This window comes from Gadus morhua, chromosome 20 (assembly GCF_902167405.1).
Source record: "Gadus morhua chromosome 20, gadMor3.0, whole genome shotgun sequence".
Taxonomy (NCBI): domain Eukaryota; kingdom Metazoa; phylum Chordata; class Actinopteri; order Gadiformes; family Gadidae; genus Gadus; species Gadus morhua.
The window spans coordinates 8439201-8466922 of record NC_044067.1 but is presented as its reverse complement, the minus strand read 5'-3'; the positions used below and the strand labels follow the sequence as shown (position 1 = coordinate 8466922).

At 45.4% G+C, this 27722-nt stretch overlaps 1 protein-coding gene and 1 pseudogene across 1 annotated transcript; both read right to left on the bottom strand.

Moving 5' to 3' along the window:
• Positions 1-80: 80 nt before the first annotated feature.
• LOC115533496 (cytoplasmic protein NCK2-like) lies at positions 81-22953 on the bottom strand (annotated as a pseudogene).
• LOC115533497 (olfactory receptor-like protein COR4) lies at positions 16735-26619 on the bottom strand. The gene is made up of 2 exons (XM_030344042.1): positions 25730-26619; positions 16735-19706 (listed from the first exon to the last, which is right to left on the bottom strand). The coding sequence occupies exons 1-2, from the start codon at positions 26617-26619 to the stop codon at positions 19610-19612; spliced, it is 987 nt and encodes a 328-aa protein (XP_030199902.1). The 3' UTR covers positions 16735-19609.
• Positions 26620-27722: the final 1103 nt, after the last annotated feature.

The window sequence follows — 27722 nt, the reverse complement described above, 5'->3', positions numbered from 1 at the left end:
AGATTCCTCTACTGAAACGGAGAGTTTGAATGGCTGTTGTACTTAGCTCCACGTGTTCAAGAGACCTGGTGTGTGGGTGGCGTAAACCGTTTCCAAGAACCCAACAAGAGGCAGGAATGTGGACGGGAAGGAAAAAGTGACAAAATTACAGATTGTGGTCACTGGTGGGTAGTCGTTATTGTGTAAAAAAAGAAAAGAAAAAGAAAATCAATAAAGGAGCAATTTTAAATGGCTTATGAAAAATCAAAAAAACTAGTGCTCAAATGAAATCAATGAAAACTAAAAGTTTAAAATAATTGAACAACATTAGAAAGGTAACATGGTGTCTTGTAATTTATGGACCTGCATCTCTTTCTGCCCTCCTATTCATTCATAAAGGAACATAATGTGATGCGGTCAAGTATTCATGTTTCAAAAGTAAATAAAAAGAAAGATTCATCCCTTGGACTTGACTTAAATCTCAAAGTAAGGCCTCAGACATTTTGCTAGCAGCTGATGTGGTCGGTGGCAACATTGGGGTGGTACTACAGCAAGGGATAATCCCTTTCATCACCACCAGAGGGCAACATTTACAAAGCGCAACAGGCTAGGGACGCAGCATAGAGACCCTCCCTGAACGGAATAGAAGACCATAAGCATTAAGACCATTGAACTGAGTTGGTAAAAAAAAAAAGAAAAGTGATTTCGGGAAAGAAAGCTGAAGTTAAGACGCTTTAGAAGTTGAATTGGTAAACAGAAGTGGTGCGTTAATTTTTTGAGCCTTACGATCATTTTCCAGTGTTTGTTAGGTTGTGGTCAGCGCGCGTGTGTACGTGTGAATGTGTGTGTGCGTCACGGCAGTGCTTTGACAAGGAACAGCTTGTCTCCGTATTCGCTGGTGAAGATGGGGGCTTTCTTGTAGTGCTCCACCAGCTCGTCCATGGAGCCGAACCTGCGCTGGCCGATGCAGTAGCCTCCGTCCGTCAGCAGCACCTTGAAGTGCTTGTTCTTCTCCCTGGCCTTCAGGGACACCGAGAAGTCACTGGGCTGAAAGACCACACACACACACACACACACCACACACACACACACACACAACACACACACACACACACACACACACACACACACACACACACCACACACAACACACACACACACACACACACACCTTTAGAACCCTGATGATGGTGTACAGATATAGCAGCTGTGGAAACAAACAAGTAATAATAATAACAATAATAATAATATTAATAATAATGAGGATTATTATTATTCTTATAAATAACATTACATGCATTACTGGTCTTGTTATAGCTTCTATGGCTGTTATACGGATTGACTCTTAGTTTCAATGCTTTTCTCGTCCTTTGAAAATGCTTGTTTTTAGTGACGGGCTCAGACAATAAGGCTTATAATAAGTGTATGGCAACATTTTGGAACAGATCCCTACAGAGACACAAAACCTTTTTCTTAACCATCACTTGATCCGGTCTGTCTGTTATCGAAGTCTCTCACTCTGAAACAAGGTGAGTTGTTGCAGGAAGAGAACGTTGGAAACGTGAATGAGAGCGGGAGAGTTGTGTGTTGGAATTGTTGTGTTGGACAACAGAAAGCCCAGCTCAGTGTCATCTCAAGCATTTCTGTGTAGGGAGGGTTGAGATGGTGATGATAAAACAGACATTTCCTGGAACAATCCTACCCTGGAGAGATTCAGAATGAAACTTCTCGTTGAGCAAAACCCGGTTTGACACAATCACAAACAAAGCTGATCAGGCGAAGGTAAAGAAAATAGCTGTATGTCTCTAGGGAACCTATCATGTTGTCAGACACTTAGAACAACAATCTGGGCCAGTCAGTGGCGCAAACAAGCCTGCTCTAGATGAAGAACATTGACGGGCACACTATGGCCCCATACAGTTAACTTGCAGCCCATATATATATATATATATTCCATTGGCTGAAGCTCTCTCGCTCAATACTTGTCCGCATTAGTCACTAAGACCCAAAAAGATTGGAAAATAAAGCCTAGGAACAAGACTTCATCAGAGGGCGCATGTTTTATTTGCTCTGGGGTATGAGTCTGGCCCCCCCTGACCCGGGTAATCTGGGGCGCGGGGGATATGAGAGGAGCGCCCGACATGGCTGCCATGTCGGGCTCTAATTCATGTGATTGCTCTGATTGGTTGAATGTCTATCCAATAGCGTCGGATCCCGTTGATAGAGCTCCTTAAAATTCAGGGAGAATCAGAAAGAATTGGGTCCAGGTGGAAAAATCCCGAAGGTATTGTTTAGATAGTAGGTTTAAACCCACAAACCTTTGAACCGAGTCTATTAGTACAAACCAATTTGTATCGGAAAATATTTGTACCAGCAGGTGGCAGTATATTCCTCCATTTAAAAACCGGACATGCATAAGAACGAATATTACGCAACATCCAATATTGATGACCATTTCCCCATAAGCCACAGTTTCTTCAACTCCATTGGACATTTATTACAGCCCTTTATATCCTTCCTTCAGAAGGGGTCGTCCACCATAGTGTTCAGTCACTCACCGACGACTCGCTGTCCCGAATCAGGAAGTCCCCCTCCTCCGCCCGCTCGTTCAGGATGGCCTCCGCCTGGTGGCGCGTGACGTCGCCGTAGTACCAGTCCCTCCCGCCAAACTTCCCCGTGCGCACGGGGCCCAGGGGCCGCTCCGCCCGCTTCTGGGGCGTGCCGGGGGCCGACGAGGCGGGGGCCGGGCCGGGCCCCTCGGTCAGCGGGGCCACATAGTTCCGGGGCACCAGCCCCACCTGGCCGAGCGCGTTCCTGCAGCGCCACCACTCGGGGTCGTCCTCGGGCTTCTCCACCACCTCCATCACCTCGCCCTTCTCAAAGTTCAGCTCCTCCTCCGTCACCGAGTTGAAGGGGTACAGAGTCTTGACCCGGGGGAGGGCCCCCCCGCCGCCGCCGCCGGCACGCCCGTTCGGGAGCCCCCGCTCCGGGGAGTCGGCGTAATGTCTGGTCGAGGGGTCTCCTCCACCTCCACCACCACCACCACCACCACCTCCTCCTCCTCCACCTCCGGCCTCCTCATCCTCCTCCTCCTGCACGTAGTTGGAGGGGAACCAGCCCACGCGGCCCCCGTAGCTGCCGCGCCACCAGCCGTCGCTGCACTTCTCCATCACCACTACCCGGGAGCCCTTGAGCAGGCTGAGCTCGTCCTCCCGCTCCGCAGAGTAGGTGAACTTCACCACGGCCGGGAGGTGGAGGTCGTAGATCCTCTCCGATCCACCTCCGCCTCCTCCTCCTCCTCCTCCTCTGCCTCCGTCTCCATTGCCTCCGCCGCCGCCGCCGCCACCGCCGCCGGCGCTCCGGCCGTTGGTCGGGGGCTCCGAGTCGTAGCCCGCCGGGGGGGAGGCGTCGCGGGCGCTGGTCTTCCTCTTGGTTCGGCTCAGGCCTGAGGCGGGAAAGGGAAGCAGGAGATTAGAGTAAACACGCCGATACGGAAACAGATTGTTGAATCGTTATCCTTTCCCTTTGCTCGTCTGTCCCCCATTTTGGAAGAGCTGGAGGAGGAACTAAAATCAAGTAGGGTGGGGCTACACAGAAAAATGCATCATCACGATAATTACGGGCGATTAAAAGATTTTGATAAATATCATGAATCATGATTCGTAACAGTAACTAAGGGACATTAAATTGAACTAAATTAAAAGCATGGTATCTGACTTAACGAATGGATATTTCTCTATGACGTTTCAAACCTCATAATTCACCATATCTTTTCATTGGGATTTCTGTTCAGATTTATATTCATAATAAGTTGACATCTCCATTTAAAGACGACTAAATACCATTTAAAAGACAATCAACGATAATATTGAGTCATTTCCCATCCCTGCCATCAAGAGACCATCTCTAATCCAACACATGTCACTCTTTTCATTATATGTTCGAGCAGTGAACCTGCAGGCCGACCTTAGACCCTTTTCACACGTACAACTCTACAGAGATCTGTCAGAAACGTGGACTGCTCCCAGAGTGGCTGAGAACAAGAACAGTAGGAGATTTTTTCTCCAGTTTACTAAGGGCAGTGATGTTGATAGGTTTTCAATGTAGTGAGTCCCCGGGACCCACAGGTGGCGAGTTGGGTGGGTCCCTGAGAAATTCAATGGGTCCCGAGTCGATTCCCCAGTTTAAAAAATGTGTTTCTTTTTTATTATTATTCTATTTCTTAAATTAAATTAATAGTGTTAAACTCCTGATGGTGGTATGATATGGTTAGAGCTGGAGTACTCAACCGTTCATGTTTAACACTAGAAACGCCGGGCCATTTTTACTTACTCCTAGCGCCGCAAGAGGGGTCAAATGACCCCTAAGTCATTTTAATGAGGCTGTGCATTTGCACATAATGATCACTAGGTGGCGCCAATGAGCTATTACCGCGCGAGCGCCACATTTGTGTGTGTGTGTGTGTGTGTGTGTGTGTGTGTGTGTGTGTGTGTGTGGTGTGTGTGTGTGTGTGTGTGTGTGTGTGTGTGTCACAAGCCTAGTCCTCACGATTTTTGTCATAAATGTACATATATTCAATCAGAAGGATTGCAAAAAAAATCCTGTTTGATTTGCTCATTCGACACGAATGAGCACAGCATCGAGCAGTGGAAACGTGGGTTTATTTACTATGAAGTTCGTATTTTTAATTGTTGAAATGAAATCAGCGGTGACGAGCTATTTGTTTTGGTAGCGGCTAAATTAGCATGTCGCGATACTTTGTACAGGGGATCACGTCTGCGCCAAGTAGATGCGCAGTGGGTTGAAACAGCGCTTGTCCGATCTGCTCACAAGAAGGTTTCTTTGGCCAGTTACTGTGATTAAACACGAGTTGTTTAATGTTCACAATGTATCGTTTTTCATGGGGAAAATGAGATGCGTCCCCGGGACGCATGGATAGTGAGTTTAGTGCGTCCTTTCAGATTTTAATGCGTCAGGGACGCAGGACGCGTACCTAGCAACATCACTGTAAGGGTCAATAAGGAAGTGGAGTGTCGCATGTGTCGACACACTTGAAGCATAACATTTCATGGAAAGGGTTGGGCGTATACTAAAGTTTAGACCAACCTATTTGTGCATTCCTGGGGGGAGAAAAAAAATTACTGCCTCAACCGTACAGGTGAACCTTGAAACTTTGAGAGTTGGTAAGGCTTGTATCAACAAAGACACACACCCACACACACACACACACAACACACACACACACCACACACACACACAACACACACACACACACACACAGCTTCCTGACACCTTAGGTCAAGAGAAGGCAGGATGGTGTTTCGTGTATACTTGTTATGCTATCTACAAACTCTCTACCTGTGAAGCCAGGGGCTGATCAGAGCCAGTGGAAGGGAGGGGGGGGGGAGTGTCGACTGCAGAGCTAAAGTGGAGCAGGCAGCCAGCCGGCCTCCATATTGACAGACAGCTTCCCCGATCAAAAGCATCCACTCCTCCTGCCTCTCTGAGTTGTACAGACCAGAGGCTCAGGGGGAGCTTCTTAAGAAGGGGCGGGAAGGGGCTCTAATGGTGCGGAGGCCATGGCCGAGTTCTGGAGCTCACTGAACCGCAACACGGTGATGCTAGTCTCCTCCTGAGCAGTGGAAGGTAGCATCACCATGGAAGGTTATGTACCGTGAAGATTGTGGATTGTTGCGGTTGTAGACTCATCAACCACAATGAAATTTGGCCTAACCTAACTTTGCCTTTGTTTTGTTTTACGCATCTATTTTTTTTTTTTTTGTATGACAATGTTTATGTGAAGCACTTCTGCCTTGTGTATGAAAAGTGCTACATACATAAAGTTGCCTTGCCTAACCTCATGTTTAAAGAAATGTACATTCTATCCCTTCACTTAGTGCCTTTACAGGGGTTAGCTTACTTAATTATGGTACGCCAAAGCTCTCCTCTTGTCCGACGATAGCCTTCCACTGTAGAGGTGTACCTCTACCAAATGTGTTTGGTTTGTATGTTATACTGCTGCACAGGATACCGATTTTTTAACAATGTCAAAACACCCACACTCAACCCTTTTTAAAATCATACGCATCGGTCCAGGTGTAAAACTATGATTCACTCTGAAACTTCCCCCGTACTTGCGGCGCATGTTATTAAAAGCCTGGGATGAACAACCTGGCTACTACCACGGTGCTGACACCATTGTTTCCCCGATGGTAATTTCCGTGTTCGCTCCGGCGCTCGCAGACCAGGTATTTTTTTTAGGTTGCGCATTAGCATACAACATATGCTAGCAGGCGAGAGCGCTGATGTCAGGTCGTTTCCAGATTGGCTCATTTTCCCCGACAGCCAGCGGCCCAGTTTACTCCCGAGGACACGCCGGGAAAATGCCACAGAAATGTCAGGTCGGAATAAAACAACTTAGAGAAGTGTTTGGAAGAAAGTTGGGTGATGGGTTCAACCAGAGTAGCAGGCAAACTTGTGAGCCAGCCAGGAAATGAGGGGCAGAGAGAGAGAAAGAGAAGAGAGAAAGAGAAAGAGAAGAGAGAGAGAGTGAGAGAGAGAGAGAGAGTGAGAGATGTGAAGGAGTCCCCTGGCAGAGGGTTCTGGTACTGGAGGAGAAGACCAGAAGCATCAATAGCAGCCCGGGGGGGGGGAAGAGGAGAATACGGAGCAGCTCACACACCTAGTCAGATATGGTTAGCTCTGATGGCGTCACACTAGCGGCCAGCAGCAGATGCTGTGAGCATGATTCTGGCCGTGCAGGTGGTGTGGTGGGAGGTGGTAGTATAGGCTTGGAGGGGAGGGGGTTCAGGTAAAAAGGCCATCTTGGAGGTTTGAGGATATAATAATTGTTGGTTATTTATGGGTAATAAGGTGGAACAAAAAACAGCCCCAAGAACCCCCGTTCGGACTCATTAGCTGCAGAGCAGGGACACACACGGATGAACAAGAAGCAATGGCGCGCGCGCGCGCACAGCACGCACGCACGCACACACGCACACGCACACACACACACACACACACACACACACACACTTTCTTCCCTAACTCATTTCCACTTCAAGGCCCAGGCCTGCTGGCACGGGGAGCGGTGTCCTCTCTTCTCGGTTCTCCTCCCGCGCATTCACTCTCCCCAACCTTCACCCAACCTCCGAGCGGCTGTGTGGACAGAGGATCCCGCTTTTGTAAGTGTTTTAATCAGAACGTGCCCTGGGGGATCCCGAGCCAGCAGGAGGAACTACAGAGGAGCAGAACACCGTGACATCCCTGCAGAACGCAAACGAGCATAGGAAGCAGAAAGCGATACTGGCTGAATGATTCTCTACACATAGGATACAACCAGACACACAGCCGCTTGTGTCGCTCTTTCTGTGTCAGGCGCTTGTGTGTGTCTCTCTCTCTCTCTGTGTGTCTTTCTTTTAAGAGAGACACCAAATCCCCTGCCAAAAATATCACATTATCATTCTCCTCAGTGGCTGTAACCAAGTGAATGTCCTGATGGTTCTAAAGGTGTGTTTTTCATTCTATGTCAGTTGGTACGCAGTACTACACACTGTTCCCCCAAGTGCTCCACACACCAGTGTATTCTCAGAGAGGCGTGATGTAGGAGCCCTCGAGAGTAGCCAAGAGGAAACCTGCCAGAGAGAGAGAGAGTGAGAGAGGCTTCAAGAGGCTCAGCAAATGGGCTTTCTGTGCTCGGTCGGTTATCGATTTTCTGAGCTCCCACAAAAAACCCTGGAAACACACCAGCGTGCCCACCCTGAACAAACTGACGCTCAAGCGGTGTGGAGAAACGGCTGAAAAGAGTCGTAAAATGGCCGTTAATTCCTCATGAATCACCGGAAAGCCGAAATGGCTCATTATCTTAAGACTCTCTCTAATTACATAAGGGACAGAGCGAGGGAAGAGACTCACTGCTGCTGCTGAACCTCCATCGAACCAGGAGCCAATCGGATCCTGGCTTCGCAGGTGTTAACGAGTTACATTAGCCTATGACCTCACACTTTGGCAGTTACCTCATCGGTGGAATATGCTCGTCCCATTGGCTGCATGGGCTTCCTTTTTATCAGCACAGAGGAAGAAAAAAAATGACTCATCGGTAGAGGGACGGTTTGATCCAGATTAAAGTGGAACGCTGCCACCGTGTTCACGTCGATATGTCACAGGGCTGGGGGGGGGGGGGAGGGGAAGGCAAATACATCATTCCAGCGCATTCCAGCCATTAGTGCTGCAGATTCCTGCGGTGATCAATGTGCAAACGACGGGGGGGGGAGATGGAGGGAGGGGAGATAGGGGGTGAGGCGAGGGTGACGTAAGATGTCCCGGGGACAGTTGGACAGAGGCAGACACCACCGTGTTGGCCCACATAGTCTGATGGGCTTGACTCCCCACGGGTGAGATAAATTGAGTGTGTCACTCTCCATCAACCCTGATCGATCCGTCTCTCTCCCTCTCTCTACAACTCTCCATCATTGGCCATCTCTCATTCCCCTCACTCCTCGTCTCCCCCTCTCCCTCTCCATCTCCCTCTCCGGCTCCACATCAACCCTCTCTGTCGCCCTCTCGGCTCATCAGCCGTGATCACCCCAGTGGATCTAGAAGGCTGCATCACAACATGCATATGCCGCACGTCGCTCTGAGGCAGTGTCAGCGCATGAGGTGACAGATTAAACTGCATACGGATGTCCCCGAGGGGGGGGGAGGGGGGGGGCGCTGTGGCAGCTAGGATTAGGAGGGAATCAGTCTCACACCCACTACAAGGGAGCCACAGCTCCCGGGTCCAAATGTTTATGCAATGTTTATGCGTGTGCGCTGCACAAACGGCTTTGGATGTGTTGCACTTTCAAAGGGGTGCGAGTACGCACTCACCCGGGCTCGTCTCATTTGGAGCTCAACCAGCCGTGGCGCAACCGACGGTAAGCGCGTTGCCTTCGGTTTGATCCCAGCCTCGTTAATCAAAGGCCCTGGCCCGGGGTCCTAGTGGATTACACCGGGGCTGAACCGGAAGAGTGCAGAGAGGACCACTGTACAATAGAGTTGACACGCAAGAGGGTTATGAGGAGAAATCCACTAGGAAATATATGCAGGTATACATAATAGTCCATAATAATCTCCATATTCTGAGGAATGTAACACGGGAACCTCACATTGGGAGCAAATTAAGCGATGAAGCTGTATATTTTTTCAATCATGTCTATAGTGCTGGGGAGCATTGGAATAAATCATTGATAAATCCTCTGCCTCCCGCTAATAACAGGTAGAGGATACCACTCAACGAAGACAATCAATAACCTCGAATGCTCCTCCCCTGGCCTACGGGACCATTAGACCGGACAGCAGCCGGGCCGTGGAATGGTGCTTTAGTCGACCCCTCTGCTCCTCTCAGAGCGGCGGTCTCTACACCAAGGACCAGACACCCCCCCCCCCCCCCCCCCCCCCCCCCCCTCCACATACCGAACGTGTCCTTGATGTTCTTCACCAGCGAGGTCTTCTTCAGGCTGTTCTTGCGCTCCACGTAGTTGGAGGGCACGTAGCCCGTCTGGTTGGAAGCTGTTTGCGCACCCTCCACCAGGTCTTGGAGTCGTCCAGGAGGTGGAGCCGCTCGCTCTTATGGATGTCCAGCTCCTGCTCCTGCTGGGCTGTGTAGTCCCACTTGGCTACAACTATCACCTCCTCCGTCATCTTTCATGGAGTCCCCCCCCCCCCTGCGGAGGCGGAAGGGAAAGATGGAGGTTGAGTCAAAAGGAGTCAGAGGAGTCAGCTGGTGAAAGTTGATCAGCGACGAGAAGTAAAAACAACAAAAAAGGAGGCTGGCTCGACAGCACAACCCTCGATAGCAGCGCTCCAACCCCATCGGTCTAATATGCCTCGTAGAGATCCGGGTTAGAGTCCGATATGTGGTCCTACGTTATACATCATTCCCTTTCAACCCACTTTACTGTCTCGCTCCGTTCTCCTGTCACTGAAGGAATGAAAAACCCGTCAAACAGAAATACAAAGATGTTCAAACACAGGATTGGTACTGGTGGTGAAATACCCAAATGATATTCCTTAAGAATGGCTTTGTCCCTTTAAATCCTGCATTGGATCTGGATCTTTTCTTTATGTACTCCATACCAGCAGGCAGCCCGACCATATCGGTACCCATTGGGAAACGGCCCAGGTCATCACCGGGCTAGCCGGCTCCGACTGAGGCCTAATCTAATAGTTGGTTTAGGGCACCACTTCAATTACACGTTAAGTGCCCGTGTGCGACGCGGTGTCATTACCCTTAATCGGAGTTAAGCCGTCATCGCGGTGTGAAAAACCCTTATTACCACAGCTAGGGTGCTAAAGCGCTGAAGTGTGCAAGTTTAGCCTACGCCGAGTTTCAGCTTAACAGCTTCGGTACCACACCACGAAGAGAACCTACCACCGCCGGGGTAGATCCACATTGCATCGGCCTCGATTTCAAATACGAAGACAAACAAGATCGTACGTTTGGTGTGTACAGTGGCCATTAGTTTGGAGGGAAGACAGAGGGATTACATGCTCTAGTTCACTAGGCCTGAGACGAAGGGCTGCACCTTAACCCCCGTGTGTGTGTGTTGTGTGTGTGTGTGTGTGTGTGTGTGGTTGTGTGTGTGTGTGTGTGTGTGTTGTGTACATATTTTCTGAAAGAATCTGCACCACTGATAAAGAGGAACGCAGCGCCCCATCTATGAAGCACGTCAAGCATCCCGGCAGACCAGTCTATGTTTAGAACAGCCAAACATTCATCGATGCTCACTGACAAAACAAAAGGATAAATTCAATTATAAGGACGTGACGAAAACAAGCGTGGAAAATGGGAGTAACTAGCATCTACTCGAGAGCAAGCCAGACATTCAAGCATTTTAGAAATAGCCGCGGTGCAGACAGCTGATGCAGAACCAGCTTTTTCAACCGCAACCATGATCGGGAGCCAGCTGTTGAGCTAAGCTGCAATTTGGACAAATGTCCGACCCGCTCCCTGAATATTTTCCAGCCCTAAAGCATCGCCTTGGCCTAAATTGACAGCTAAATAGACCATACGTCTAATCAGTCTAAACAAGGCTGCAATTACTATAGTCAAGACATGCGCTCTCTGAGACACGCACGTTGGCTCCAGCTTTAGCCGTTTATAAATTATAATAATAATAAAGAACCGAAAACAGAACGTGACCCTAGACTAACCGCCGTGTTCGCTAAGCTTCCTCCCCGCTAGCCAGGAGGGATAAGATTGGGCGGTGTTTTAAGTGAGGGTGTGGGATGGTTTGTTGGAGTTGTCCAGACGGGAACAAACAGAAGCACATATTGACCCTTGCCACAGAGGCACATTGAGGCTGCGTGGGGAAGGCAGATTTAAAGTCTCAGTACCGTCCGTTTAAATGTGCTCCTTAATGAGAAGGCAGAGGGCAGATACAGCGGGACCGCAGAGGAGAATGATGACTTATTAGAAGGGTCGCCACACAAATGACTGTGTAGATATATAAAAAAAAAAAAGATCCCATTACCGCCAGAGAGATGGATATCCTGTGTGCAGACTATCTTTCATCAAAAGGCAAATGGGAGCATTCGGGCACACAGGAGAGACGGTTCTTCATAATCCCCAACAGAAGATATTCGATTCCCCTTCCATTAAACCAATGCCACAGATACAAGTCTAGCCAAGGAGAAGGGTGGCCATTATTAAATCAGCTTGTGTCGCAACATTACATTCACATGAAGGCCAAATCCGGTTGATGGCATACTATACACGAGCATCGCATAAATGTCTTCCTTCACATATCCACCATCCCCCAGTGCCAAAAGGAGAAACCTGTCACAGTTTGCATTGTCTAAACACTGCTATGTGCCTCTACTTGCCAACCCTGAAGCTGTCAAACTGGATTTTCTTTACAGGCACAGACGGCAGAGAGGCGCTGATGGAAAGGACGGAGTTGTACAATGGACTAATCAAAGAAGCTGTCCAACTTAATGGTGTCCTTCTTTGCATGCCGGGTCCGTAGACCATCCCCTCCAATTTATTCCATTGAAGTGGAAGGACAAGGCGGGATAACGAGTGGTTTCCTTGTGAATTACACAGGTGGGAAGTATCCAGGTAGCGGGAGCGATAGGAATGAAGTGATTTATGGAGCCCGGTTGAGGAGTGACGTAATGCTGTTAAGTCTTCCGGATGACAGTTGGTATGTGAGCGTGTTGTGGCCTTTCTCTGCCTCTGGGCCAGGAGAGATTCAGTCAAATTCTTTAGGTGAGCTCGGTGTACTCTGAAGGAAGGAGACATCGAGTTTGAATTCTTGGAGAAATAGCTTACACTAGATAAATATGATAGACAAACCCCATAACGTGGCAAAGGCTTTGCACGGATTTGAGCTCAAAATCTGCAACTTTGGATAGGTTCATCCCTGATGGATACCTGACAAAAACTAATTTAAAGTATGAATACACTTTCAGACAATAACTAAACTAACTTTGGTCAGAGGGATCCAAGACCACCCAGAAATTAACCCTGGGTGATCTGGTTTTTCAATGAGTCTTTGATAAATTCGTAACCTTTTATTTTTTCTTCTTTGTTCAAGCATCTCCAAGCTACTGGTCTTCAACTGGCCAACTGACCTGCTTCCTAACCGGTTCCCCATTGTAGATCCTTCTCCCTGTATTGAGCACCATTTTCTGTTTCCTTGACAACGTTTCAAATCATTAGATAGAAGGATGAGGATGCCACTTGGAATCATATCCATCTTCTATGATGGTCACACACAAACACACACACACACACACACACACATACCGTGCCCAGTAATCAATGAAAGCAGCCCACACGGGACATTTATTGGACTAAGAGCACATCACTCCAAATGAATGGATGTCCTTGGGTTTGTCAGTGGGGATTTTTTTTCAATAAAGTTGCATTATTTTTAATGAATTCTGGGCTTTGCGGTCCCTCACTTTGCTTTCACTCCAAATAAGAACTGTTGTGAGTCTGCGTACACCCACACAAACACAGGACAGAAATGGGTATAGAGGAGAAGGGTCTTGAGGGTTCACGTTCCCCCCTGACCCCTCATTCCTCCACTGAGGATCAAAGGAGGGGAAGAGGACTGACAGACTGCTGAGCATGGCTTTGCCAGCACTTCTCAATGCCCCTCCAATGAAGAGGTGGAGCAGGAGGTGGAGGAAAAGTAGGGGGGCCTCAGTGGTTCTATTATCCCGCTGACACAAAAGCAAAAAAGGAAATAAAAGGGGATTATATAAAAAAAAAAAAAAGAGAAAGTTATTGTCAAAAGCTTCCCAATGTTTGCCATCTTGTCTGAGACAGAAGACAGATCAGCCATAACAAGAAGAGGAGTTTCCACCCTCCCTTCCCTTCCCACCCCCACCCACTGGCTCGAGTTGTTAGCATTGCTTGCTTCCTACTTACAACACTGCCGATTTACCCCCTACAAGCTGTAAGTGTTTGAGGCATTTGAATGCATCCTGAATATACAAGAGCTTTAAAGGCGCAGCAGATCCGGGCGCGATGCTTACAACGCAGTCGACCGAGCGGTGTGTGATCGGAGCACTGATGTGGACAGGCCATATGAAGCCCCTTCGCATCCTGCCTGAAGCTTCTCACCCTGCTCTCTCAAAATAAGCAAGCAAGCGTTGGTGGTGAAGAGACAATTGAAGCTCTTCACACACAGGGAATATTAATAACTACTGGGGAGGCAGCTGCGTTCGAGCCATAGGAAATGCTTGGATAACATATTCGGTTACAGATAAAAACACTGGTGTAATTGGTCACAGGTGGCATCAAAACTGCATGTCTGTGTGTAGATCATGTTCACACACACACACACACACACACACCACACAAACACAGTGTCAGCTCATCTTTGGTGAGGTTGGTGGTCAGCCCCTCCTCTTCAGTTAGTGGCGAGAGAATGGTCTACCATGCGTGCGGGAAGCTCTCAAAGAGACGCAGGATGAAACAGACCTGGGACTACTTGAGCACTCGGGGAGGTCTCAACCCCCAGCTCCACACTTCAAGAAGACCCTTCATTAAGAATCCCAAATAGTGAGATGGAGTGGGGATGAGTACAGCTATCGACAAACTCCCCTGACCACAGGACTAGAGCCAAGCTCCATTGTACTGTCACGTGTGTGTGCATGTGTGTGTGCGTTTGGATGGACTCACTCGGAACCAAATGGCCCGGTGACTGGCATTTCTGATGCCAGTCAATGGCATCAGTTCCACTTTTTTGCGGTTAAAAGTCTGACATTCTGAAACCGAGGACCCAAAATAAAGCCAAACAGAATATCATTAGAGTCATGAATCATTAGACTTAATCCAGTCTCACAAATCAGACTTTATATGAATAACTAAAGTCTGATGGCAGACTAGCGCAAATCTTTCTGGTTTCTGGTTCAGGCTCTGTGGAGTCTCCCTCCAGTAGTTCTGCTACCACACTGCTGGTTCCCAGATCACCCATAATAACCCAAGCACATTACCATTATACCAGCCCAGCACATTAATATACGATTAGCATGTTACTCAGCACCAAGTCTCATTCAAACAAGGAATGAGGAACATGTGGTATCCTCTTCTTTCTTGAGTCTTTCCTTACCCCCCAGAGTCACTCTTTCAAGGCAATTTCCCACATACCGCTTCCATTTTTTGCCATGAGCTCATTCGTCATTGTTGAACAGTTTCTATGACGACGGGTGGCTCATACTCCACTGTTGAGGTTATCCCTGAAGAATCTGACCTCCATCCTTACTGCTGACCTTAGAATGTTCTTTAGGCTACTCTTTAAATTGTAAATAACTTCCACTATCTACATTCATTCCTCCTTTAAAAGCATTTTGGCTTGGTGATCCATCTATCTGACCTTTGACCCACTATCATGCCCTAATCAACCAGTAAAGGCAGATCAGATTGGTGATAAACAGCTTTACCATTGGTCGTTGGGCAGGCTGACCCACAGTTGAACTTAAGGCAGCAGGCCTCTTGAAACTCTATTGCATTTTATTGCTTTAACCCAGGCCTACCTTTATTTCCTTAGATGTTGTTTTGTGTACCAACAAGAGTGCCAGTGCATGTGACAGAATGGCACCAAACTCTTTCTTGCTGTATTCTCTCATGCCCACAGTTGCTTACACATTTCTGGCCTACTTACTTTTTTTATCCATTTCCACTGCACGCACACACAATCACACACACATTTGTCTTTGGTTTATTAAAGCATAGGAAAACAAAAAACCTTCTTAAAGTCTCTTCCCAGTGTGCATCATGCCTCATTACCATAGCTTTGTTGTTATTTTTACTACCCTTTCTCCTTCCAAAAAAGCGACGCGTGGTGTGAGAATTGCCTCCTCCTTCACCTCCTTGGGTGACATTCTGCTTTCCTGGTCCCATGGCACCACTTCTACGGGTGCTGTTATGTGTAGGACGACAAAGGTACTGAAAACACAGCTTTGCTGCACAGCGATGTTTGTTCACAGCCGCCTGGAGGAGCCAGGGAAAAACTGTGTGTGTGTGTGTGTGTGTGTGTGTGTGTGTGTGTGTGTGTGTGTGTGTGTGTGTGTGTGTGTGTGTGTGTGTGTGTGTGTGTGTGTGTGTGTGTGTGTGTGTGTGTTCTAATGCAATGGGAAATCAGGGTCATATCCAGGGCAAAGGAGAGAGCGGGAGAGAGTGAGCGAGAGCAAAAGATGGATAACATTGAGGAACAGCTTGGTGCAGATTACTCTAGAAATGTTGCTCAATAGTACATTAAATTATTTTCAACTTTGACGATTCTCAACAGTTTTAACTATAGTATGTGGCGTGCTATTCAAAGGTTATTGAGATCCCGTAGATATTATTTGGCCCATCCCAGTAAAGAGCTGGAAGAAAAGCAATCAATCAACCTAATTGCCACAACTCTTATAACCAATAATTCGTAATTGCTCAAGACAATGTGAACGAGGGCCTGACAGTATATTGCTATAATCATTCTACAGCCAAAAACCTCAAGCCTCTTCCGGCATCTGTGTTTATCTGCTGCGTCTGACGATCGACCCCACGGGAAGACAGCAGGCAGTTGTATTATTATGCTTTCTATTAATAGACAAACTCGTATGGCTTTTGAAGAAACCCAGAAGTGGGAGCTGAACATGGCAGGAAAAACAAAGGAGGAAACCGGAGGAGGTTGATTACTGGGAAAATGACCCAGTAGACAGAGACGACATAGTCAAATATAGTAGGCCATACTAAGAAAATCAACTTGAGCCTCAGATTCCCTATTTATGTCTAATTCATCTCATCATGGCCCGAAAAGATAAAACAAACCCCTTTGGTCTGTGCAGGCTCCCCACACACACGCACTGCTGCGAAGATAAACCCTGGGGTGAAGTATGAATGAATTCATTATCATTTATAAGATTGGTATGCATGCGTAATGTTTACTGCACGAGTGCGTGCGACTGTGCATGAACAGTAACAAACAGCCAGGGGCATGTTGGTAACTTTCTTCCGTGGCTTATGTTTATCGTAAACAAAAACGCGATGTACACCACCAAGGCAAACAAAAAGGAGACGCCGATGGCGTTCGAAAGCAGCAGCACAACAACACTCGCTCCTGCTGTAATTCGGCCCCCCGTAAAGACCACCAACAGCAGCGGCCAACTATTCCCCTCTCCACTACAGGGAGATGCACCTCGTCTTCTGTGGTGGGGCGCTGCTTGCGTCTCCTCATGCCCTCTACGCTCCTGAATTATTCTCTTTGATCAGCAGCAACCTGGTGGCGGCTGATCCCCACCCCCCCCCCCCTCCTACACCCCCCCCCAGAGAGCACCGGCTGCTCTGGAGAGCCGGCAGAGGGAACGTGGGGGGCGTGCTCCGCAGGGTTGGCTCTTCAGACCTGTTGGACGTCTCCTGTTTCCCTGCCATCATGTATCACAGCCCAACCCCCATAGATTACATAAGGATTTGAAAATAGCCGTTTCTTTTTTCTGGCCTGCGTGATAAGCAGGAGTCTTCGTCGGAGGGGAGGTTGTGATTTTTTTCGTTTTTGTGACAAACAAACAATAACAACCCCAAAAAGTCGTTGTCATCATCAAAGCGCTAATGCAGTTCGACCATGGCAATGTGTTTGTACGTTGGCGTTTCTAACCGACAATTCAATGTAGAAGGATAGGTGGCGGAGCTGCCATCTGGACTCCCTGCTGCCATTATAATCCGCTGATCAACGTGCCAAACTGACTCCAAACTATAACTTTATGACCGATAGCATGAAACCACACTTTCTGATCGCCGCTTCGCCGCTGTCTGCTACTGTACGTTATTGGACTATGGACTCCCGGCTTGACACGCTGATACACACACCCATGTCCCTACAGGGATTTAATGTGGGTTGCTGTCTCCGTGATTCTGACATGCAGCTGGGTAAATGATGGCACCTCCACAATGCCACACACACACACACACACACACACACACACACACACACACACACACACACACACACACACACACACACACACACACACACACACACACACACACACACACACACACACACACACACGAGGGCTGCCAAGTTAAATAGCAGGCATTTGTACTTTGGCCAGGAGCATAAAAATGCTAAATATTTTGACCGGATTCGTGCCATTTCCGTTGCTCTTCGGCGCCAGATATTGCCTCTCATCCTTCCTCCGCCCAAATGTTCCTAAGGCTCAGCTCTGTCCAAGATTTGTTCATCATTCTGGTGGTGCAATGCTATTGTATGCTCTGATAATCAGAGGAAAAATACCATGTGTGGTTTATATTGATTAACATAGATGCAAATGTTTAATGGAAGTGGGCTACAGAACCAAGTCACATAATGGCTTAAAAAAATTCAGTGTTTGAAGGATGCCTTTTAATTTGGGATATAAAAGGTTTGATTTTTAATAAAGCATTTCTACTAAGCATGAAGGTTTCCTGCAGAAAAGGGATTTGTTCATGGTGGATTTTAGAATTGTAGCCCAGATGGTCGGTTTGACTAGACAAACTGCTTCTCAGAGAACCATCACTGATCTCATCTGCTCATCCGAACACAGTCCTTCTCACACGAGACTTCTTCCTTACAAGAAAAATGTGATCCATGATATAGCTCACAGAGATGTTTTTAAAGTCCGACCTATTCAAGTGCTAAAGTTCACAGCCTTCACCACAGGGTGTGTGTGCGAGTCTGTCTCTCTCTCTGTGTCTGTGTCCGTGTCGTCTCGGCTCATTGAGCATTTGACCCCTTGACCTTGTTTATCGCCTTGTGAAAATGAGGTGCGCACGTGCACGGGCAGTGCACACACAAGTTTCAAGAGCAGTCTTGGATTAATTTATAGAGGCTTCAAGGCTTGTCAAGCTTCGAGTACGCTTCCTTGAGTCACACCTGCCATTTTTGTTCACTCACTCTCTGCAGGGCCTGCTCACATAGGCTGTAATTACAGTGCTAAAAATTGTGATTGGAAACAGGTGGCGCAACTGCACTCTGTGACCTCCGGCTGCATCCGCAAATCACCCCATGCTCAGAGGCCTCCTGGCCGAATCCCATCCCAACCGTGTATGCGATCGTCAGGTCATCCGTCTCTCTCGCCAGACGAAAGTAGGACTCAGTAGCACATTACGGTCAAGTCAAAGTCGAGGTCACCGAGGACACCAGCTACTCCTCGTGTAACCCTCAATTAGTTGAGTGAGAGGAACACAGGTCCAATCCCTAGTGGATCCCATAAGCAACGAAAAAGTTGTTATTTTGATCCATCTCAGAAACACTATGTGGATAGAATCAACACCCCCATAATAATGTTTGGTCATTGAAAGCCGCGCATCTCTCTCGGTTGATTGCCCGATTTGTGAACAATAACTAAATTAGGCTATTCGATTCAATCGGTCTTCGCTCATCTTCAACCCTTTGTATCATGTTTTCCATATAAATATAAGGTTGAAGAGGCCAGTTATTAATGGTATAATAAACGTGCCTGTCAATGTTCTGGGCAGCTAGACATGTCTGTGTTGTGACAGTCAGGCCAAAGGGGAAATGGTCCGGTTAATTCATCCATTATAGCATGAAGGGTCAACCTGAAGCACATGCCAAGACAACACTGTAACAACAATAAATAAACAACCTAAATCTCTTTGTAATTTGTGGAGGACGTAGCATATATTTTAGCACTAACAATTTCTGCTACTTAGGAGTGAACTCCTAAACAAAAAGGGTCAAAGAATAAACAACATCTAGGCTGATGGTGCAGTTATGGTTATGTACAATAATTACGATGCAGGGAGAAGATTTTGCTGAGCTGGCCTTTTACAGGCAAGGTGAAGCCTCCTTTAGGATTGAGTGCTGCTAACAATATTCATACTAATTGAGGGATACAGTAAGCTCTTTCTCAACAACACACAGAAGCCTGTGGTCCTCCTGAACTTGTGTCCACAAGTTCATCTCCCCCTCGGAGAAGGTATTGGGTTTCCTCCCGAGGCCCATCTCACTTCAGAGCCCAACGTGCCGATATCCTTCTGTGTAACCTGAACCCAGGGCTGGCATACCCACTTAGAGCTGGTAACAGACAGCCAATGACCCCTAATTACTATTTAATGGGCACTTTCAGATGGGTCTCCGGGTGTGTTTATGAATTATTGGAGGTTCTTTGTTTTCCGCGACATTGTGTTTGTTAAGTGTGTAACTATGGGCGTTGCGCCCCAGAGTCTTTCCCGACAAACCAATTGTTCAGATCTACTGAAGCTTTCCAAGATGAATTCTCTTTGGGCCTTATAAATCCACTCCTTCAACCTTCTTGCTCTCGCAATCCACCCATTTCCCACGCATGCATTGCCCCGGTCAGCCTTCCTATGTGGTGGGGGTGGAGGGGCTCTGTCCACTGTGGCCAAGCTTTGGTGGGAAAGACGACACGAGGTAGCTGTACAAGAGTTCAACCAACAAAGCCTCATTGGTTACACCAATGGCCGACATAAACAGGCCCGGCCTTGATAGAAACCCACGTGTTTAAACCATGCCCAATAACTCGCATCAGGGGCCATATGCATAGAAATCTGCGTATAGGGTCCGCGCCAATGAATGATCATGATCAAGTTGTAAATCTGTGAACGTAGAGATTTTGGAACATTGCTTAGCACAACGGCACAGGGTTTTCTGTCTCAGGACATTGAATTGTCCTGAGAGTGTGCGCAAGTGAACGAGTCCACCCCCATCCACTCCAATCATTTACCAAACATGGTTCTAGGGACGCCAATTATTACCTGGAATCTCGATTAACTCATTGCTCATTTAGGATCATACGTGTTTGTTCCATTCATTTTAAATACCAAGGGAAACTAAAATAATCTGCAGAGGCGGCGAAAAAGTTACTTTCCGGGAATAACATTTTGCCACTGCAAATCGAGCTTTAATGATGGCCTGTTCGACTGCAATGTAGGGTAAACAAATGTAGGGCTAAGGCTGGCGGATTGAATCAAACATGCCTTTCTAATAATGTATTTTTATGTTCCCTCTCTCTTCCTTTCGCTCACGGTGTTGCCATGTCACACTACCTTCCTACACTGAATATTAGTTTCGTATAGGGTGCTTAGAAATACGCGTAGTCTCAAATGCTTGTCCACACATCTGGAATTCTGTGTGGAAAGCCGAAAGCGCATGTCTCATGGGGCATCTCTCTGTGCAGCACGGTTTCTTCATCTGGCCCCTGATGTTGAAATGGGGTACCTTATATGCCTGGTTCAAAAGGACAATAGGACAATAGTGGAGCGGAGGCTTTGTCAGTGTATAGTGTGGAGTGTATGTAGAGAAGAGATGAAACACACACTGAGACATCTCAGCGTCCCTGGTGTTGTTTTCCATCTCGGCATCCCAGAGTAGGATTAGGCCTGGTGCCCACTGGTGACGCAGGGCCAGTAGACCTAACAGACTGTCGGTTCAGTCGCCTGTCATGAAGTGAGAACATGAAGACTGAACACAGGGTGGGGGATAGCTATATTTATATAATTGAGTGAGTGAGTGGCTGAGGGACGGAGTGACTTTGTAGTGCAATTGAACGCGGGACAGGAGCCCTGAATGTGTTGTGTATTTGCTTAACCACGAGTCTGGCTGAACGCAAATAGGAATATGACAACAATAGGAATGGAGAGACGGATACTTGTTTCACATACTACAGGGCTGTCTGAATAGGTTGTGATTAAGCGTAAATTGAAATCCTTCTTCGTCCCCAGAAGAGCAAATCCTCTTTTGAACCCACTCTTCCGGGGTCAGAGGTTCCTTCTGGTGGGAATTACTACAGGCCCAGTCAAACGAGTGCCATGGCCCAGTTTATGATGATAAGAGAGATATAATTACAATTACAATGGGATGGCCTGCATCGCCATTCATAACCCATGTCTCCCCCAACTGTCCCTCTGTGTCTGGTTTCTTACGAGTTCATGATTCACATTCAGAAAGACACGCCTGCAGGTGGGAAGTATAGGCCTACTAGCACGAGGAATACTTCGAGCTGGAACATCTACCTTCCTAACCAACAACACACCTCAACTGAAATAATATTTGATTAGGTATTTTGACACATACAAAATGTGTCGATTTGCATAGCGGTATAGTAGGATACAGTAAAACTAAATGTCCCTATTCATTAATAATTCACAAAACGTGACCCCTTTAATTCATTATTGGGCTACATTCAATGTTTCAAGTAGGCTACATTGCTACCAACACTGTTCAGACCCGAAAAAAATAAGAAAAATGAAGGCCTATACTGACAACAACAACAGAGCTTTTCACCTTGCATTAGGTCTATATGTTCATGTATCCATACGAGAGTGAACTGAACTAGACTCCGAACCCAACTTCGACCTCATTTCCCTATAACCAAGAAAAGTGTTACATAAGCTCACATTCCACATTGCCTGCTACCTGTCACTGCCAAATGAACCTTGTCCTAAAAACTGATATCAGGGTGATCGTAGCGAAGGGTGCGGCCCCGGAATAGGTGTGGTAGGAAACTCCTACCTGCAACATGGCTCCTACCTGCAACATGCGACGAGCTAACTCAAGCTAACTACATTGTGAATCTTAAAATCCAGAACTTGTTGGCACATTCATAGACTGATCCAATAAACTTTAAATTTTGATCACATTTCTGGGTGACTAGAATACGCCGCCGGCTTGATTGTAGACCTTTCCTAGATTTGTCATTCATATTCAATGTAACGTTTGACATGTATACATTATACAACAATATGCTGTTTGGTGCCTTAAAACATCCGAGATTGGGTTTGGATGTGACCATCGCAATGGTATTAAAGAAGCAATGTCCATGCCACCAACACACACAGCTGAAAAAGGTTGGCAGTGTGGTCTGTTTTCATTTCAATGATCATGAGCGTGCGATTAGTTTGGCCTTTGTTGAAGCGTGATTACAATCGAATTCAGTAGGTACTTGTAAAAGCTCGTACGAGAGTTCCCCAAAATACTTGCAGTTACAGAGCACAATATAGTCTGAAATCGTCAAACAGCCGAGTGGACAAATATAATGAGTAACTATTAAGGTGAGACACGAGAAGCTTCCATGTTGGTCTAACTTTCAAAACTGTTCTTGTAGGGGGAATACAAAGTAAAACCCATAGAAAACATACACAGCAGTAGTAAATGCCCATGAAAAACGAGTTTATACTCCAATGGGAGTTGGAATCTTCGCTCATTTCGTTATCATGCTTACCTTAGTGTTCACTCCAGTGAGAACGGGCAACCCGGGTTAGACACCGACCGCACGCGGAATGGAAATATTTGATCACACCGATAAAGTGTACTCAAACTAAACGAGACTAAAACAAATCCAAATAATATTGCGATCCGCGCTATTCGAGTGTTATGCTGAGGCAAAGGAAGCACCATAGAGCCTAATAGTCTTTGCCTATCCTTTGGCAGGCTGACTGCTCCACAGTCATGCCACTGACGTCACAAGTGCCGGAGCTACTACGGGACCTTCAAAATAAGGGGCCAATCCTGGGACACAGATTTACCGCCCCTTGCCGATATTGAGGGGTATGTGCAATGCAAACATATTTATCCAACACAACTCTAAAATAATTGATATATGTTTCTCTCCAATCCACCCTCCTTCAAGTGACCCGTAACAAAAATACTAAATAATCTGATAAGGCTGTTGTTTTAGTTGTTTTAGATTTCAGTGGATCGTCGTAACAGTCTTGGGAAGTGGGTTGATATTCCAGCTCATAACTGTGGTTCTGTGCTCAGAGTAGGCCTACATAGAAAACACATGCTGTTACCCCTAGATAATGATATTAGAAAACATATCAAATACCATAGTTCTTTGGATGACATATTTCAGATCATTGCAACGATAACAGTGGCTCCACCCTTATGACCAAATGTTTGACCGCCGTAAACAAAGGGATGAGCAAAATGTGTTGACCTATATGTGCAAGACGAGAGAAAAAAATACCTAGATGTTACTTTACTGTTTTAGATTTGAAAATAAATAGACAAACATCATGTCATTCATGCCACAATTCAAACGAGAACATTTTAATTATTCTTTCGCTGTTGACTACCGTACTTAATATAGGCCTATATAATCATTTATATAGGCCCTATTGGTTGAATCCATTCGTTGCCAAACCGGCTTAAACCAATTATTTCAGATTCTCCCATGATAACACTCTTGTGAGAGAGATGGACAGCGATCTCTGCTGGAGTTATTGCAGTATGGCAGAGTGATATAATTTCTCCAATATTTGGATGTGGATATGAAAACGATCCGGACCAGGTAGTATAACGCGAAACGTAACCCCAGTTGGGCCACTTTTTAGGCAATGGGTCCCCCACCAGGTAAATGTTTGTTGTGAGATCCAATGGGTGGAGTATTTCCCGCCCACTTATTTGCATTTTTATATTGTCCACAATATTACGCGGGCATAGTTTGAAAATGCAAACGTGATATTAGTTTAATTAGTTATATTTTTTATTAATTTGAATATTTTCCTCTTGTAAGCAGACTTTTTTTGAATTGGTAAATTGAATGGTTTGCATTTTGTTTTATTTATGACTCAAATAAAGCTTTTATATTAGTAAAGCATTAGTATATTGCATTTTCAACATTGCATTTCTATTTGATTATTGTCCTAAAAATACTTCCTTAACTACATGAAATGTGTCGGGTGAACTTTATACCAAAACGCGTGTGTGGTCTAAAACAATAGCTGTAAAAGAAGGGTAATAGTGAATTGTTGTTTCATATTGAGTTGATAAGTTTTAAATTCTACTACTCCCTCTTGCCCTCTCTTTCTCTCTTGCCCTCTTCATCTCTCTTGCCATATCTTGCACTCGCGTTCTTTCCCGAACTGACTCTGGATCATACAACATTGCTAATTTGCTGATTCCCCTCACCCACATCGTCTTGATACAAAGCTGATTGAAAACCAGCAACTGAGCAAAGTAGTCCTTTAAATATTTTTACTCATAATAAGAATGTATTGCTAATTTTAAACAAAATGTTTGATTGGGCCTGCCTGGGCCAATATTACCTCCACAGGTGGGTCAAGGCATAATCATCTTTGACAATTTCCTGCCATGTTTAATACCGCTGCCTTTTCAACCATTTTCTGGCAAATTTATAAACCTTATAATGGATTTTTTTTGCAAAAGAAGGAAGGGCATGAAGCATGTCAATTACAAGAAAATTGTCGAGTGGGTTTTGGGAAATCTGTGGCCTACATCTTCATATCTTCAGGGTATACAGAGGGCACAATTATGACAAAACTTTTTGACGTATTATATTGTGAATCTTTTTTAACCAAAGCAACTTACAATTCAACCAAGATTCCAGATAAGGCAAGAATCATGCAAGTTCATTAAGTAGGCTACATTGAACAGGAAAAGTGCTGCAAGGTCTATGTCATAGAAACAAGGGGTAAAGCAAGTATTTTTTATAGATGGATTTTATTTTCATGGGCCAAGAAGCAACATTAAAAGCGAAACATGGAACATTTAATGTAAATCACCTTTCCTTTTGCTTGTATTCAACTGTTTGCCTGGAGAATAATCCCTTCCTCCTCTTGACACAATCAAGTATCTCTTAACAGAACACTTAGCCTGCACAAAATGGTTGGCTTTCAAGAGGCAGTCAGATGGATAATCAAACCATTTAAACTACATATAATATGCACTAGGCCCTAGGATAGTGGCCAATTTATTTCATGTGCCGCCCTCAAGCGTTTCCAAATAACCTTCTGAAATCTTAAGTGAGTAACAAAGTCACAATCCACAGAATAAACTTGGAACAGGACAAGTTACTCGTACAATATTTTCAATAAATAGAATATAAACGTGAGCCAAAAAAGAAAAAAAATATTGTCAGCAAATAGATGTTAAGAAGCGTGAAATATAATGTATTTTTCTCTGGTAGTTTATGTGTAAAAAGTAAATGGAGTGCATTTAAAGAGGCCGTAGTGAAGATATATTAATATTCTTAAATGACCTATCTGATTAACTATTGAAAGTAAACAAAAATTACAAAACATCCATTTTATTATTATTGAAATAACCAATACTGTGTATACTTTACAACGAAGCATCGACCCCATGTATCATTACAATAATATTTTGATGAGAGAAAAGTCGCTTCTTATTAGATAGCTGGTAACGTTGCTTCCATCACGGTCGATTTTGAATCACAAGGAGGTTCACTCTTCTTAAAAGTTTTGACTTGATATTGAAAAATGGTGATAATTCGATTTCTAATTTTGGTCAGTTTAAATCCGTATATTAGGGGATTTATGAGTGGTGGAATCAGTAGAAATTCTATCGATATAAAGTTCAGGAGACTTTGAGGCAAGTCACCCGATCCATACCTCATATACAGTATATCCGTCAACATTCCAAAAATGAAATTAATAATTGATACTATGTGTGGCATACATGTTTGCATAAACTTCCCATTCTTATCTTTAGATATAAGGCATTTCTTGATTAAATATATGTAAGACCAAACGATAAACACAGCATGGGAAAAATAAAAAGCAATATTAATATATCCAATCATTTGGTTTGCCCTTGGAGGAGAGCAGGTAAGTTGAACAATCATCCAGTTAACACAGTAGAGCCGGTTTATATGTGAGCCACACAATGCAACCCCGACCAGTGAGACTGAATTCATCAACATAAGATAAAGTGGCACAAACCAGGCCATGCATACAAATATCCAGACCTTCTTAGTTGTCATCACTGAATGATACACCAAAGGTTTACAAATTGCCACATATCTGTCATAGGCCATCAGAGCAAGGATGGACAAATCTCCACAGTTTGAAGAATGGATTACATAACCCTGTAGCATGCAATTTGTATACGAGATGACATGAGTTGTTACAAGATCTGCGATGAATTTGGGGTAAAATCCTGCTGTTCCGTAAAGCCCATTAATGCACAGATTACACAAGAAGATATACATTGGCTCGTGAAGGTGCTTATCCATAATGATGACAACAATGACAGATAAATTGACACAGAGAATCAAAGCATACCATATTAAAGTAAAAGAAAAGAGAGTTAGTTTGTGTCCCATTAGGTAATCTAAACCTGAAAGAGTAAATACTGATACAACTGAAACATTATACATTGTTGGAAATAAATCAGTGGTAAGAGAAGACACAAATTTACTGATCAAGGTACAAAAGTAAAAAGAAAATTATACAATTATACAATTATACATACATGAAAGATTATATGTTTTTTTGTTGTAGCAGTAATAGTAGTAATAGTAGTTGTACAACACATCAATGTTTGTGCCTTGATCTCCTCGTGTTTTCTGTTTAAGTATTCACTCTGGAGATGAATGGACCAATCATCAAATGTTTACATTTCACTTCGCTTTTATGGTTCCATCCCATTTCAGAAAGTGGGTGTAGTCAATTTTTGGGTGTAGTCAACGTTTGTCGGGGGGGGGGGGGGGGGGGGGGGGGGGGGACACACGTTTGTAGGGGGGGGCACGCTCGACAACGAGAGTTGGTTTTTATTGAACGCTCGACAACGAGAGTTGTTTTTTATTGAACGAGACTTCAACACGGAAAAGCTGCACGAAACGATGGTCACGTCCAGGGCCGTCGGACTGCGGGGACAAAGGGGACAGTTGTGGGGGGGCCCAAGGCAGAGGGGGGGCCCATGACCAAAAAAAAAAAAAATTTTTTTTGAAGCAAATCTATTGAAGCAAATCAATAGCTGCTCATTATTCATTAAGGCCTCCCATTTCGACTGCTAATTACTACCATTAAACATGTTCGAATATGCTCATGTGTGGCACCGTTGCAATCGCCTGGAAGCGTAGATGTTGAAGGACACCTTGTTCGTCCTCCTACGCCACTGGGAAGATATTTACATGCTTCTGATTGACTAATGAATTGATTCAGCTATTCCCCCAGAAGTCTGGGGTCAAAAGGTCAAAAGGACACGGCACCAGCCCCGTTGAAAAAAATAGAATACCACCCAACACACTCAGGAGATTAATGATATTTAAATTATTATGACCATGAAGTCTTTATTTGCATGGGTTTACATTTCGTTCTGTGTAGCATGGAAAAATCGGAGAAACATTCCCATTCAGAATGCATTGGTTTACATTTCGTTCTTTGGAAAATGGTTCTTTAGTAATAATATTTGAGGGAATATTTTTTTGTTGTTGTTTTAGCAGCGAAATGCACCGTGTGTGTGTGTGTGTGTGTGTGT